This window comes from Fragaria vesca, linkage group LG5 (assembly GCF_000184155.1).
Source record: "Fragaria vesca subsp. vesca linkage group LG5, FraVesHawaii_1.0, whole genome shotgun sequence".
NCBI classification, from domain to species: domain Eukaryota; kingdom Viridiplantae; phylum Streptophyta; class Magnoliopsida; order Rosales; family Rosaceae; genus Fragaria; species Fragaria vesca.
The window spans coordinates 27,780,161-27,796,079 of record NC_020495.1 but is presented as its reverse complement, the minus strand read 5'-3'; the positions used below and the strand labels follow the sequence as shown (position 1 = coordinate 27,796,079).

At 37.0% G+C, this 15,919-nt stretch overlaps 2 protein-coding genes across 2 annotated transcripts in view; both read right to left on the bottom strand.

The window, feature by feature from the left end:
* Positions 1-203, bottom strand: part of LOC101314570 — a 4,161-nt gene extending 3,958 nt beyond the window's left edge. The window contains exon 1 of the mRNA XM_004300607.1: positions 23-203. Within this exon, the coding sequence (XP_004300655.1) occupies positions 23-118 (96 nt within the window). The 5' untranslated portion in view covers positions 119-203. The remainder of the gene's footprint in view (positions 1-22) is intronic.
* A 957-nt stretch (positions 204-1,160) lies between these two features.
* LOC101302465 (low affinity sulfate transporter 3-like) lies at positions 1,161-6,012 on the bottom strand. The gene is made up of 12 exons (XM_004301884.1): positions 5,701-6,012; positions 5,565-5,613; positions 5,232-5,439; positions 4,963-5,140; positions 4,780-4,845; positions 4,451-4,681; positions 4,218-4,344; positions 3,275-3,561; positions 1,951-2,144; positions 1,765-1,853; positions 1,400-1,476; positions 1,161-1,316 (listed from the first exon to the last, which is right to left on the bottom strand). Exons 1-12 carry the CDS (start codon positions 6,010-6,012, stop codon positions 1,161-1,163), a joined length of 1,974 nt encoding a protein of 657 aa, XP_004301932.1.
* Between the last annotated feature and the right edge of the window lie 9,907 nt (positions 6,013-15,919).

The following is a 15,919-nucleotide window of genomic DNA, read 5'->3' as shown; positions in this document are numbered from 1 at the left end:
GAGAGAGAGAGAGAAGGGGGACCTTCTGGCGTTTCCAGGCGAGGAATTGGGCCATGGTCATCGAACTTGGGTTCTCGGCTTCTCTGTTTGAGTCGTGGACTTGGGATTCTGCTCCCATTTTGATTTGATCTCCGAGAATTAAACTTTCCGGTGAGATTTTCCGAACAGAGGAGGGGGTTCGGTCTTTAACGGGCGGCGGTTCTTTATATATCGGTATGGTTTGACGCGGGCAGCTATTGACTCGCGATATACACCGTACATTATTGATTCGACGTCGTATCGTCAATTTTTATTTTTTATTTTTTTCGAGCACATCTTCAGTATACGGCATGTATCTCCACATACATACATGAATGATCAGGATTAGAGAAAATAATACAAAAACATGACGTTAAAACATATGAATTATTATGAATGGGTTAAGATTGTGTCGTGTAAGTACACGTCGTGCATACAAGAATTTCTATTTTTTTTCCTTTGCAAAATAAAAAGTAGGTTTTTTAACAAAACTAACGGCTCCAAATACCGATCTTCATTCGGGTTAAGAGCATGAGATACTATTTTGAATTTTCTAAAGTTGAGATACCAAAACTTTACTTCTTTAAAAGGTGAGACACTGTTTGGACCATTTTTCCTTAATCTCCGGAATCTCTTAAATTGTGATTAGGGCAACCAACTGTGAGATTATATTAAATAATGATATTCAAATTAAATCACAAACATTAAACGAACTAGGCTAAAACGTCATTCATTTAGCATCGATCTATCTTTATGATAGAGATCTCCCAAGAAACGGGGAGGTTCAAAAGGGAGCAACAATGTGGTGAAGAAGCCTCGATTGCCTTAGCTGCAATTACTGAAGCTTCGATCTGGGGTGATAGTTAATTAGGAGTACTTTGGTAGCAGAGAAGGTTAGTTTCTTGAATGTGCGTGAACAATCCTTGAAGTTTGAATTACTTTGGTAATGGCTATGTCTGACAACCCTTCAGGACCGGTCGTTATTTGTAATTTCGCTAAACAACAATGAAGTTAACTATTTCTCTCAACATTTTGCAAAGAAAAAAGAAAAATCTTTATGAGAGACAGAATGAGGGTTTTCTTATCATAGTTTAGCATGCATAAACTAATTGCCAATAAGACCTTTTACTCCTAAATCATAATCAGCAGCTGCTCGCTCCAGCGCCTTTGGAATTCATAAGGCAAGCATCCACAGCTTCACTGACAGTCAAGAAAATTCGCTCTTCTCCAATTTTATCCACCAATTTAGCCAACTTCAGCCTGTGAATCACTTGCCATCTTGGGTTGGCCACAGCTAACTGCAATCAGACAAACAAATAAATCTCAGAAACCAATTTAAAGTGTATCAATCTCTTATATTCGACACTGATCGATGCCTTACTTCTATGCCATGTGAAAGCAGCTTCTTGTGTATTTCTTCTAGTGCAAGAATTCCAGAAGTGTCTACGTTCATCACATCTGTCATAGAAGCAAGTTTACATTAGTATGTTTCTGCAATTTAATCAAGCTTATGATCTATTATGTGTTGACCAGCTGCACAGAAAGTATTTAGGATGATTCTGCATTTGTGCACTCTTTTCTCTTGGATTACATATAACCAAGTAATGCTAGAGAGGTCACATTTCGATACAACATTGTAGATTATCTAAATTTGATAAAAGTCACAAGCCTAGTCGCAGAGTTAAATTCCGGAAAAATGGACGTTGAAAGCAATATTAATCAAAAATATAAATGAACTGAACTTACTGGACATATCAAGGATTACATGTTGAATATTTGTTCCTTTTTCTTTCTCATCAGTTTCATCCTCTTCTTTTGTCACCCACTTCATTACCCTAAAACAAAACATAGCCTTAGTGCAGTAATTATTAAGTTATCAAGTTAATGATTCTTGACATCCAACTACTTAAAAATTAGACTAATCATTTATACCTTTCTCTCACAGAATTAGCATTTGCAAAACAAAGCAGTGAAGAATTGATGCCAATTATCAAGATGCTTGGAGTTTTGATTGCCATCGGATACTGGCTCATGTTGCAAAAGATGTCTGATCTTGGAAGTCTCCCTAATACTTCTATGCCAGGCCTAAGAGCATTTATCAATATCTTTGCAAAAGAGATGCTTACCTGCAAACCATACAAAATAAAAATAAAAATACTTGCAGTCAAAGCTATGATCTAGGACCATATATTCCTAGTGAACACCTGTACGTGCATGGTTGATTCAATTGGAAGAAATATCATAATTGTGAATTTCAAAATTCCTATATTATCATTTCAAATGCTAATTAAATATGAGTTCAGAATGATTTCATATTATTGTCAAAGAAAAAAAAAACTTACTGATACATCTGATAGGCTACATCAGAATCAGCCCATGCTTGAAAATGCTCCATTATCTAGTGGGTTCAGTATAATACTGAAAGAAGCATCAAGCAATATAGTTCAGTGCTACTGAGAGTCAAATAAAGTGGGAACGTGATCTCTTTACTGCTGCAGTGTATCTAATATGGGAGGTTTGGGTTCAATAGACCTATATCTATGATTCTATATATGTTTATATCAGCAGCAGGTTCTTATCTCAACACAGTCACCACATGCATAAAGTGTCAAGATTATATGCATTGCACAACACTCAAATGCAGCAATAATGTCCACTGGGAAAAGGGAAATCCATGGACTGCAAATAGAAGTGTTGATTGTCAATTGATAGTAGATGTGATTGATATTTGCAGTAGCAAAAGTGATTCATATAAGACCCCTATGGAGCTCATATATGCTATATGTCTAGCATTTTGTCCACTCAGTAAGTCAAAATATGCTTTAGCCTATATAATCTGCAAAAGTAAATAGCCCTGAGGGATTGACCAGAACCTTCCACATATATTGGTCCTCCGGTAATCTGGTTGGCCAAACACACTAAATATAGGCACGACCACTCTTGTCAAATCCATCACTACTGAGGTTTTGCTGTTGAGCTTTAAGTATCAAAATATTGAATTTTTTATAAATTTGTTTCCAAGTTAGGTTCCCCTCAAAGCAGGTAATTAAAATTGAAATATTTTCTTACTAGATATCTGGTAATTTATGTTATCAAACTCTAAATCTAGACGATATAGTGGAATAAGATTCTACTCGGTTGATAGTTTAGATATGGTATGACAACATAGATAACAAGTTAAATTCTGCCTCAATAGAAAAGCTAGTGAATATGATAGGTCGTGTATATACGCAAATGGACAAGGATAGAGGATTACGGCAAGAAGAAGACCAATCTCTGCGGATGCGAACAAGACCCCTAAGAATGCACCAATGCAAGCAAGAAAGTCTAGTTTGTCAACCTTCCAGATGTGGTAAGCTTCATTAATATCAATAAGTCCAGGCAGAGCTGATAGGATGATTGAAGCAAGGATAGCAGTGGGAGTAAAGTACAAGAGCCTAGTAAGCAATTCTAGTGATACAATAACAGTGAGCGCCATCACTATGTTTGATACCACAGTTTCACACCCTGCACTAAAATTTACAGCAGTTCTTGAAAATGAACCTGCAAAAGTCAAAACACATCAATCACACAACCATCAAAGGCAGGTATTTGAAATGAAGATCGAGTATATATAGCTCTCCTGCAAGGGCGATCAATCTTGTGTCGATATTCAGAAAATATCGAATTCATTAAAGAATGTACGCGTTCAGACGATGAAAACTGATAAAATAGTCTGGAGTTCACATCCAAAACCAATTGGCAATGATGGAGTGGCCCAAACCCTTATAAACCACATGCAAGGTCTCATTATTCCCGACGTGGGATATATATCTTAACACGCCCCCGCACGTGTGGCGAATCTTCAAGCCTAACACGTGGACAACATTTGGGGTGACGTGGAGTTCATGTGGCCTTTAGGCTTCACACGTGGACGTGGATAACCCGCTCTGATACCATGATAAAGTAGTCTGGGGTTCACATCCAAAACCAATTGGCAATGGATGGAGTGGCCCAAACCCTTATAAACCACAGACAATGTCCCATTATTCTGGATGTGGGATATATATCTCAACAAAACGTTACATGGTATCTACTTCCAAAAAGAAACATATTGAGTATGTGGTCGAAGCATTTGGACAACATAACATGTCAGACTGTTTTGGCGTGCAAGAGAACATTTATAGTATTTGATATAAGGAATTATCAAACTGCCTTACCAGTAGCAACATAGCATGAACTTAAAGATCCAGCTATGTTCATGCAGCCCATGGCCATCATATCCTTATTCCCATCAAGGTGGTAGCCTTTGATGGAAGCAAAAGATCTACCAACAGCAATGGCCTCCTAGTTAATTATTCCAAATCCAAGTTAATTACCATTAGAAAAATAAAATAACCAATATATAGGAAAACAAAAAAAATAATCAGAGAAAAAGCAAGGCCAATCTCACAGCAAGAGCAATAATTGCAGAAATTAGTCCTGCTTTGGCTGCTTGTCCAACATGTGGGCCTGTGAGTTGTAGCTGATGAGCTGAACTTGGCATTAGACCTGACTTAATGTGTTTTACTATCTTCACTCCATGCCTATCAGCTTTGGTGAAATATACTATCAGAGTTGATAATACAACTGATATGAGGGGTGCAATAGCTGGCAACCAGAAGAGCTTTTTGTTCTTCTTGCCCTGCAAATCCATGAGAAAAATTTACCTTTGAAGGCTCAAAATGAAACAGAAATCATTGAAGAAATGGTAAATTGTAAACTTCGAAGTTTGTTACTTACAATAAACCTGGCTATTAGGAGGAAAATCAGGAATGCACAGCCGAGGACAATATTCAAAGGGTACCACTGCCATGGAAGAATTTTTGTTATGAGTATGGTTTACCTTAATTTTTTTTTTTTTTTTTTTTTTTTTTTTTTTTTTTTACCTATTTTCTGTTTTGCTAGAAATTCTATTCAACTTACCGGTTCATGAATAATTGACTTGAAAACACACTCTAAGACTGAGATAACATCTGTGTTGGTGGTGAATTTACTGATCCCAAGCAGACCTTTCAGTTGTTGAAGACCAATGACAATGGCTGCACCACCCATGAACCCAACAATGGCAGCATGTGATAGAAAATCCACAAGAAACCCCAACCTGTAATTAAGTGCAACTGAGAGGTCTGTTTGTGGTGAAGAAAGGGTCAGTCAAATCAAAACAAGTTCTGATTAAGCAAATCAAAACAGACCTGAAAATTCCAAATGCAGCTTGGAAAATTCCAGCAAAGAAGGTCACAGTGAACACAAGATTTCTGTAAGCCACAGGATTTACAGTAGGATCTTCAATTTTCTGAAGCAAGGAAGACAGCAGCAAAGAAACCACTGCTACTGGTCCAATAGCTAGCTCTCTTGAACTTCCCATTAGAGAATAAACCAAAGGTGGAACAATGCTTGTGTCTAAACCAATGATACCCCAAATGGAAAAAAAAAAAATAAAATAAAAAAGAAGAAAAAGGCAGAGAGAGATTAGTATAAAAGAACTAATGAAAATATAGTTTGCACATTCATATCAAACAACTTACATAGGCCATACTGAGGATCGAGTTTTGCTAGATTAGCATACCCAATACTCTGTCAGAAAAAGAAACAAAATATTATTGGAAGGAAATATTATAAAGCTTTGCTAAGTAGATTAAACTAAAGCTAAGAGTTCACTACCTGAGGAATGCTAAGGCTAGCAAGAGTTAAACCAGCCATCAAGTCATTCTTAAACTTTGAAGCCTTGTAATTTCTTCCCCAGCTAAGAATTGGAAATAGACCTTTGAAGAATGAAACAGCTGAGTATTTCTTTCCTTGAGGAAAGACATTGGCTTTGACTGAATGAAGGAGTTTCTGCCATGGACCTGGTGGCTCAGGAGATTTGAGCACCCACTGAGCCCTCTCAACCCTTTGGTTGGTTAGGTCCTGATGATGAAGCTGCTGGAGCTCTACAGCAGTGAAGGTGGTCTGATCAACATGGACTGAACCCATGGTGGTGGTAGTTTGAAGTGTTTGGGTGAACTCTGATCAGAAGTGACATGTTAAGTAGCTCCTCCACTGCTGCTTTTGTACCAAACCATGACATAGATGTGTATGTAAATGAGTGTAGTAATTAAATATATATATGGATTCTGCTGAATAGTGCTCCTCAAGTGTGTTTTGACACAATTAATTATGGATAACATTGCATATGGATGATGTACAGTTCATGATATCATAAAGTTTGAGTCAATTCCTTCCCAGTCATTAATTGACTTCAGAACAAAAAAAAGGTTTTTGATTTTGAGTTGAATAACTTTTATGCCTATATCTCATTTAATGCCTAAATCATTTACAAATATTTATCTAAATTGCAATTTGAGAATATAGTAAAAATTTATTGAAAATGAATCTAATAACTAATTTCAATGAAAGTTCTACATGGAAGTTTTTAAATCTTAGAGGCCCATACAATTGTGACGGGCTCAAGACATATGCCTCCAGCTTACTTCAAAGCCAACTCTGTATAATTTTCAAACGAACAACACTTATAAAGGGGGGCAATACTCACATTGATTTTTGATAAGGCAATTTGTAAAATGAAAGTGACCCTTTATCTAGCAGAATTATCTTTTGTCACTGGTCTTTTGACACTCCTCCAGATGATTAATTTACTGAGCTGACTCAGAATCAGAGAGTTGATGAAATATATGTCACTCTGCTGATACTGTAACTTGTTTTCCAAGGTTCCTTCATTGAAGGACTTTCAGTACCAGCTAATTCTTTCCTTCTGGAAAAGAAAACCAAGAGACTTGTATGGCTAGTGACTATAGAGTGAGTCAATCACAAGTTCACAACAACTCGCTATAGTGTTTTTCTCAGTAAGGCCAAACAGGAAGTTTGTCCTCGCTACTGGGTATACCAGCATCTAGAAGCATGTCCAGGAAAAGCTTCATACTGAATGATTTCTTCTACTGCATAACATCTTAATTACAAGGAGAACATATAACAAGTTTTGTCTCAAACTCCCAAGTACAAAGACAAGAAGACAATAGTACAGGTATTCTATATAAAAATAAAAAAAAAGACAATAGTACAGGTATGCTGCAAAGTACATGTATACTTTGAAGAATATATATCTTCCCACAATAATTGTTTCCCCACATTGAAGACCAAGTTAGATGCACAAAATCTTAAAATTTGCATATATACACCAACCATTATTTGCCTGAAATAGTTTTGGTATAATTAATGACTCCTAAAATAGTTTGGTATTTATTGAATGTTAGTTTGCTCCTACGACAGTCACATCTATCGTCCTATTTATAACACAGAATATGAATTATAGTGTCACAATGGGTGATGAATGACGACATATGTGTAAACATTAATTAGAACTTTTCATTCAAAACCAATTAGTAATAAATACACAGATCGATTAATTGTGTGTTCCTCTATTTACAAGTTATAAATGTACCTAGATGATAGACTATGCGAGTACTCGTCATGACTGCTCATGACAACACCGGTCTCTCTCCACACACTCCTCCTGACCTCCTCCATGCCACATTTGGAGTCGCTGAACCATGAGCCACGACCCGGCCATAGTTACGGTACACCAAGTCAGAGTAGGATGCATTTTATCTAAAACCAATTGGTAATTGCACTGTGGAGAGGTTCATGTTCCTAAATTACTCAGTTTTTGCACCAAGATGATGACTCTATATTTTGTGGATATTGAGTAGCCATATACTAACTACCTTATAGGCTCATGACTATCTATCTAGCTAGCTACTAGAGTACTATATAGAGCATGTATTGAAGCCAATTAAGCTTGGCGTGCCCTTCCCCTATCACATCTAGCATCCAACTTGCCCTTGTGTAAGTGTATGGTACTATCATATATAGTTGGTCCCTTTATGATATTGCCGAGTTGACAATATATAGTTGACAAACTTAACCTAGTGAAGCAATCAGAAACTGGCCGGAACCAAGAACTACTCGAGTACTTCAGAAAACTAATGTGTTTCTTACCCCCACGAAAGCACTCTCATCACAGATATGTTCTTTCGAAGAAGCATGTATGAGTCTCAAATCATGAGCAGATCCTCAATCCAATCTCGAGCATTATTGACATCATACAATTGGTAAATTAATTTTTCTGGATGTTCGACCTATTTTTCAATAATATTTGAAAGGATTCAAACTATTTAATCCATGTGGTTTTTCATCAACATCAGTTAAGTTTTTCTGTTTCATTTTAATTTAAATGGTTCTTAACTAAAGTCACGATTTTTCATGAAAATTGTCATTACGTCAATTCTCTCCGTTATAAAAGAAAATGTCAACTATGAAATACTACATCGAATTGAAAGAAATACAATTTGATCATCACCTTAAGAAATATATTGAGAATATAGGCCGGATTTTCTACTCGGTGATGATCAACTGCAGCGTAAAGCACCTGCAATCTTAAATAAAGGAACCAAATGTTACGCGTCCAACTCTATCTTAAACAAGTAAATGTAACATGAATAGTTATATTTTTGCACTGTTGTTGATCCTTAAACTGAGTATGTGGAACACCCCATGGTCCTTGGACAAGGACATATTTTGGGCATTTACAACAAGGAGATGAATTGGGTTAATGTCATGTGAATAAAGCAAGAGCACCATCATCAAATTGGGATTGGGATAATAGATGAACTTATATTCTTCCCACTTCTGATAGAGAATCAAGTCATATGTGGAGGAGGTTGGCCTTGACATGACTTTGTGCCATGGTCCCCGACCCTTTATTGTCGATCAGAGGTCCATATTGAGTAGTCCTCCATTCATTTCAACGCAGTAGTTTCTCAATTCTGATCACCACCAGTCCACCACCACCTTTGTTGCGCAGCTTTCTGACCCTCGCTCACATTCCTTATAGATCTTTTCCTAGTCATCTGAAAGCTGCACCTATATATCCTTGATTCTTTATCTGCAAATATAGGAAGGAGCTTCATGAATGCTATCAGTTGCTTGCCATAGAATTTCAGTGGACATGTGAAACCCAACTCCATATATATTCTTCAGCTTTTCTAGTGAGTAAAACCTCCACGACTCGTTCTACCATCGCATATCTGTTAGACCTTAGAAAATACCCTTTCGAACATTGACATTATGGCTTGGTTAATCTATCACCCCCATTGAAAACATATATATATCTTTTGCCATTAAGTTTTTTCTACGCTATTAAGTTTAGGGTATTGTTCTAACTTCTAAGATCGATGCATCAAAAGTGGCTTCTTCACTGCCCCATCTAGGTTCCACTTGACTCGGCAATTTCAATTATCCCTTTAGTCCGGTCGATGGTGACTTGATAGAAACCATAGATGTTTCCTTGAAAACCACTTTTAAATGTATCAATCAAGATGAAAATCGTTTAATCATTCATGAAGTATCAAACAACTTAATAGAAGTCACGAAACCAACGTACTGTACTAATTAGGGTTAGCAGAATTTGCTCGCATTTGTCACATGCTGCAAAACTTTAGCTTGTACGTAGTCGTAGTTTCTTCTTCCTCTTCCCTCTACATCTTCTTTCTTAGGCTCACGTATGTCCTTTTTCAATAGCTCTCCTGTTTTCGATCGGTTGTGGGGGGCTTTAATTTGGACATGGTTTTACTGCTCTTCGTCACACTAATTGCAAATTATAAATTGCTTCACATACTGAGTCGTGGTCTTGCATGTGTACTATACACTAGGGTTTGGAGAATCCGGTACGCTTAATTACGTCTTCAATCTTATGGTAGAAGATGGAGGCTATGTCACGTAGTGGGTTGCACTGTCGAGTGTGTTATTGATGTGTTAGAAGTATTTAGAAAAGAACTAAAAGGGGCAGAGGGAAGGTTTACATAACTAACATCGATCGACAACTTTAGTTTCTGCGAAAGCAACCAAGGGATAGTGTTTTACTTGCAAAAAGGCTAGGTCTGGGCATCAGTACGTGTTTGTGGTTTCAATATTGTGAGATTAATTACTAAAAGCTCTAATCTTTCGACAGTACGTACGAGTTAGCTTGCCAGAATTTTACTTGAGATCTTTTTGGTTTGCAGCGACCCAGAGCTAACTAACAACTTTATCACTCTCCTGCTGCTAACACCAGATCGGCATTAACACGGAATATATTTGGAGATCTGCATGCACGTACGTGTAGAACTGATGATAATTAAGCTAGCTAATTTGAGCATATAAAAGTAGATCCATGCATTTCAATACTTCAAAGTTGCAATTGATATTTTGTTCTTGGCTCGATCTTCAAGCAAAGTGGAAGTAAACTTTTTATTAACAGATCGATAGAGTGTACAACGCAGCCAACGCTAGCTTGTTTTGTTAATCTGTGCAAAAGGTACGTAGTTCCATCCCAGACCAATGAAATTAAAGTGGAGATAGATGAAACCCTTTTCCCTCTCATCCGGACGCAATTGAGGGAAGATTCATAATTACCTGATGTGCATAGCATTAGTCGATCATCTTTGGTGCCTTTTCTAAAAAGAAAAGGTAATGGAAAGCACTTGGAAGTCCTTAACCTAGCTGAGCCGACTGCCACTTTGAACCAGAAAATGAAAACTATATATACAAGCTAATAATGCTACAGACCTCCCCTTTTCAAAGGATTATTGTACGTACATATATAGATACACACACAGAATGACAGAAGGTAGGGGAATAGATACCAAGTGATATATACACAACACGTATATATGTACATGCATCTTCAAGGAATTTTTTTTTTTCTCTGGGAGCCCACCGACCGCCCGTCCCCTTATGAGAACGGCCTGAATCAATTGTTTATATACTGATGATCTTCTCTTTTTTATTTTTTTTTCTTTTTATTTTTTTAATTTTTTTTATAGTACTGATGATCTTCTCTAGTTCTCATATATTACACTTGAATTAACAAATTAATGGTTTTTCTCGCAGCGTCGAACTGGTATAAGCTACTAGGGTTCAACGATCTACCCGAAAACTCTGTGGATTCGAGAAGTGGCTATTCTGGTATGCTTCGTACCACACCTGGCGCAAAGTCCATCCCGAGCACAGACTTGGACAGTTAGACTCTGAGTTTTTAAGATCCAAAGAGATATAGGTGATTATTAGCAGTTCATTGGAACTATACCTAGTTGAAACCTCTGGGGAAAAAACCCACCCTAAGGAAAATATAACAATTTATCATACTACTTCACTAAGCTTCTAGGTCAGCAGCAATCAAATATAATCCAACAACCGTGGAGGATCAATTTATACAAATCAATTAGTATGTCGTGCAAGGCAAACTTATTAGCAAGGCGATGATGTTTACTAGAACTGCTAACTTCTGGAGCTGCATCAATATAGTACTTTGTCTGAATAATCTGAATTATTGACATCCATATATTGAAATTTCGCACGTTAAACTTTTGACAAAATAGTATCTTGATGGAATTAACTTGGGCTTTAGCTACAAAAGTTAGCAGATCATGATCGAGTAGTACTATATATTGATCATCACCTTGCATGCCAGAGATGGGTCATTTAGTCTGTAATTGAACTGCCATTGACGGGGACTATAGATCAGGACAGCCCAGCAGCTTAATTGGACAGCCATCCAGCATCATGTCAATGGCTATAACTAAGTGACTAACCCAATCCACTCCGGAGTTACATCTCATTTGTACATTATAGACAATATCAAGGAGAAGCGGACAATATCGATCAAGAAGAATAGAAGATATATATCTATGCATCTGTGAAGTGATGCGTAGACTTATTGACTCAGACACTGTGTAATTAAGCCTCAATAGTCTGTAAACCAACTACTACGGCAGCTTGATATCTTGGAACAAAGACCCCCGACAAATACACATTATTTGTTTAATTTAGAGTAAGGGCAAAACATGCACTTCGTCCCTCCTCAAGTCCTATGTCGACTAAACTTCTAACCCTACATTTTTGACTTCTAATGTTATAACTTCTACAGTTCTACTATCAGACTTCATCACTTCAAGTAGGCAACCTGACTCTTCTTCATGAAGAAAATGAAGTACACGTATGAAGATGGTAAGAGATCCTAGCTGGTTTTTTTTTTTTTTTTTTGCTTAAACCTCGATGAAATGTAGGGTAATTTAATTAGAAAAAAAATAACACCATAGTAGGAGGGACCTAACTCCGCTCCTATACAAAAAAAAAAAAACCTAACTAACTCATAACAAAACAACAAAAACTAACATAAACGAAAGGTGGGAAGCCTCAACCAATCGTTATTACATAGAAAAATAACAAAATTTGGGGGCAAGTCCCACCTCGTCAAACTTGAAGATTTTATCCCTTCATTTGCCAATGCATCTGCAACTCTGTTACCTTCTCGATATATATGAGAAGAGTGAAAGTTCATCTGAGAAATTCGGTACAAACAATTGCTCCACTCTACACTTAGTTGCCAAGGCACTAAAGTGGGAGAGCGAAGGAAACTAAGAACTAGCTCTGAGTTCCTAGCTGTTCTTTGGTTAATTTTTCTCTATAATTTTTACTATAAATTTTCTTTTTACGTCATTTTAAGACAAGCGATTTTGACACTATACTCTCTCATTTTCACCATGTGCATGTTTGGCATAGAAAATGAAACCTAATCCTAACTTTTAGCTTGAGGAGTTACTCTCTCATTTTCACCATGTGCATGTTTGGCATAGAAAATGAAACCTAACCCTAACTTTTAGCTTGAGGAGTTACCAAGTTAATTTTAACACCAATTCTAGACGAGTAGTGCTACATATCACAAATTTTTTTACCAAATATGAATACAAAATGAGGTGGCATCTACCACATAGATATTATTGTTTGCAATATCATAGTGACATGGATTTTCGTAACCATATTTAGCTATTTGCGAAACACAATTATTTTCATTTTGATATTTTATAGAACATAAGCCCTTATTTATTTATTTATTATTTTTTTTAAAGGGTTTGAAACCCAGCCTAGCTAGGAGGCTCAGCCCCACACCCGGATTTTATATAAATAAAAACAAGAAAAATTAAATAGTTCAAAAAAGAAACCATACGATACAGAAACTAAAAAAAGAGAATAGGGGTACAGAAAAGAGAATAGGGATGGACATAAGCCCTTCATTCTTAAACCCTAATTTACCAAATCTCATCTTCATCTTCCAGCTTCTTCCTACATCTCTGCACCCATTGTCAAATTTGAGACAAATTGAGAAGAGTTAGGCACGGGTAGTAGCCAGGGCTTATGATCATTGCCCTTGAAATCTCATGTTCATCTTCCGCAATATAGATTGTATAATAATTCATTCATGGCTATTAGTCTTTTTTCATGATGTTGGTAGACTAACACAATTCACCAGTAATCATGAATTTCTTCTAAAACCCCAACATATTCTATTTGCCCTTATAGAATTTCTACAATCTATATTGATTGAAGTATCAATCAAATTTTATTCAGAAGAAAAAAAGTATCATACCAGCTGTAAATTGACGTTGTAGTAGCAAATGAATGATTGATAATGCATCAAACTTGATAGCTCATGAACAATTGAAGCATTGTCATTCCATTGTTCTGGAAACCCTAAGTTCTAGATTTTCTCTTGATAGATTCATCATTACTTTTATAATAAATATTTTTATTTGTTGTTTTCAGTTTAGATAAAAAATAATCTATTAGGTAGACATGTTGGAAATTAGTAGGATTAAAATGAATGAAGTGGCACATGCCACATCACTTGGTATAGGTTTTTTGTATAATTTTTTGGTGTCTTTAGCATTTTTCTTGATCAACTATGCAGTGGCTTATCTATAGTTCTATACTATGCTTATATGAAAATGAAAATGAACCTAGCCACTTTTCTCTCTATGTGGTAGGAAGAAAATTAAACCCTATTTCCACTTCTGCGGTTGTCTCTCTTCGCAATCAAACACATATACTTTTTTTCTCTTTCTCTTCAAATCTTCATAGCGGAGGGCATGGTTGCGAGACTTGCTAAAGCTCTAGCCTTACCGAGGATGAAGTGGTGGATTTTGGAGATGTTGGTGCTATGGCGGTGGAGAAAGAATTACATTACCTTGTAGGTCTCATGCTGCCGCCACGAGAGGCTAATGCTCGGGGCCTTCCAAGAACTTTGGCGTCGTTGTGGGGCCTTGGGGATCAGATTTTGATCTCCCATGCTGGGGATCGCTTCATATCTTACATTTTTGATCTACAAAAGAGTGCGACAGTGTCATCACACGGGCCCCTGGTTCTACAGTGAAAGGACTTTGCTGCTTAACGAGTATGATGGGGTGTCTAATCCATCGTTGGTCGAGCTGGTCACGGTGGAGGCATGAGAGTCAGTCTTTAACCTGCCTCCCCATCTAAGAACCAAGAGATCCATGACTCTCATCGCTTCCTCCATGCAGAGGGTGAGAGCTTTGATTGATATAAGGAGGATACTTAGCTCGTCAAAGTTTTTCCGATCTAGAGGAGTCCTGGCCATGGTTGGTATGGTATATGATCGGGTTAAGGGTTTATCCAAGGAGTGTGGACAGACAGTTGCAGAACCATGAATCAATAACGGGTAGGGTTAGTTATGTGCATAAAACTTTTTGCACAAGAAAATAAAATAGTTAACGAAACTGTAATAGAAAGTGTTGTAACAAATGAACAAGAGGAAGAAATAGAAAAAAGGAAAAGTTTTATAGAATTACTAAAATGGGAGTGGTTCTAATGAGAACCATTAAGTTGAAGACTTCTACATTTCACCCATTTTTCGATTGCATGTTCACATCTCGACCGTCGTGTTTGTAGATATATATAAATAGATCATATCTACAAATTTTCATCCAAATTGAAAATAGTTAAAACATTCATAAATGTGATTTACCAATTATAAACTTGAACGGCTCATGTTTGACAGATTTGGATCGTCCATTGATTTGATTATATTCGGTTTCTTAACGATCACTAATTTGGTTGAAAATTTGTAGAAGTGATCTACTTATATAGACTGATCAACTTAACGGTTGAGATGAAAATATGTGATTGAAAAGTGGGTGTAACAAACGATTAATAAGAAAATCCTCAATTTAGTGGTCCTCATTAGAACCCCTCCCTTACTGAAATACTAATAGAAAATAGTAGAAAATATTGTAAGCTTTTTATGTTGAAAATAAAAAAGAATCTCAAGTCCTCGCATACTCCAACCCGGCTCTAAGATATGATGACCCATATAGTACCCTGCCCAGGGCTTTTTCAACCCTACATATAAAATGGGCAGGGCAGGGACGACCCAATCAAAATACTTATAGAGTTAATTTTTGTAGTGTAAATGAAATTGTAGTATATTTAATACACTAGTCTAATATTTCTTAACAAATTCATTTATGTAAATACATATATTTACCCTATTGGGCAGGGCTGGGCCTGGCCGGCCCTAAATTATACCATATGCACAGGGCCATGGGCCGGCCCAAGGCTTCAGAAATGTTGCTCATACCCTGTCCGTTTTAAAATGAGCCGAGCAAAGCCAGCCTGTTGGCTTGGGCTGGCCCGTTGGCTTGGGCTGGGCCAACTCATAACCCAAAAAACTGGGCTAAGTTTAGGCGTGCCCACCGACCCTGGGCTGAGATTACAGGCTTAAAAAAAGAAGAGTGAGAGAAAAGAAAATAAAAAAGAAAAAAATGGCCAAAAAGGAGAAAGAAGAAAGCAAACAAGAAGAATAAGGAGGGAAAATGAAGGAAAAAAACTCCCAAAAAGGAGAAAGAAAAAGAAGACGGGAAGAGACACTACCAGGACAAGAACTTTAGCCGACGAAAATTTTTCGTCGGCCTGTCAGCTTAATTCGTCGGCTAAGATTTCGTCGGGAAAAGCTCGTCTGTGGTGACTTTAGCCGACGACACTACGTTAT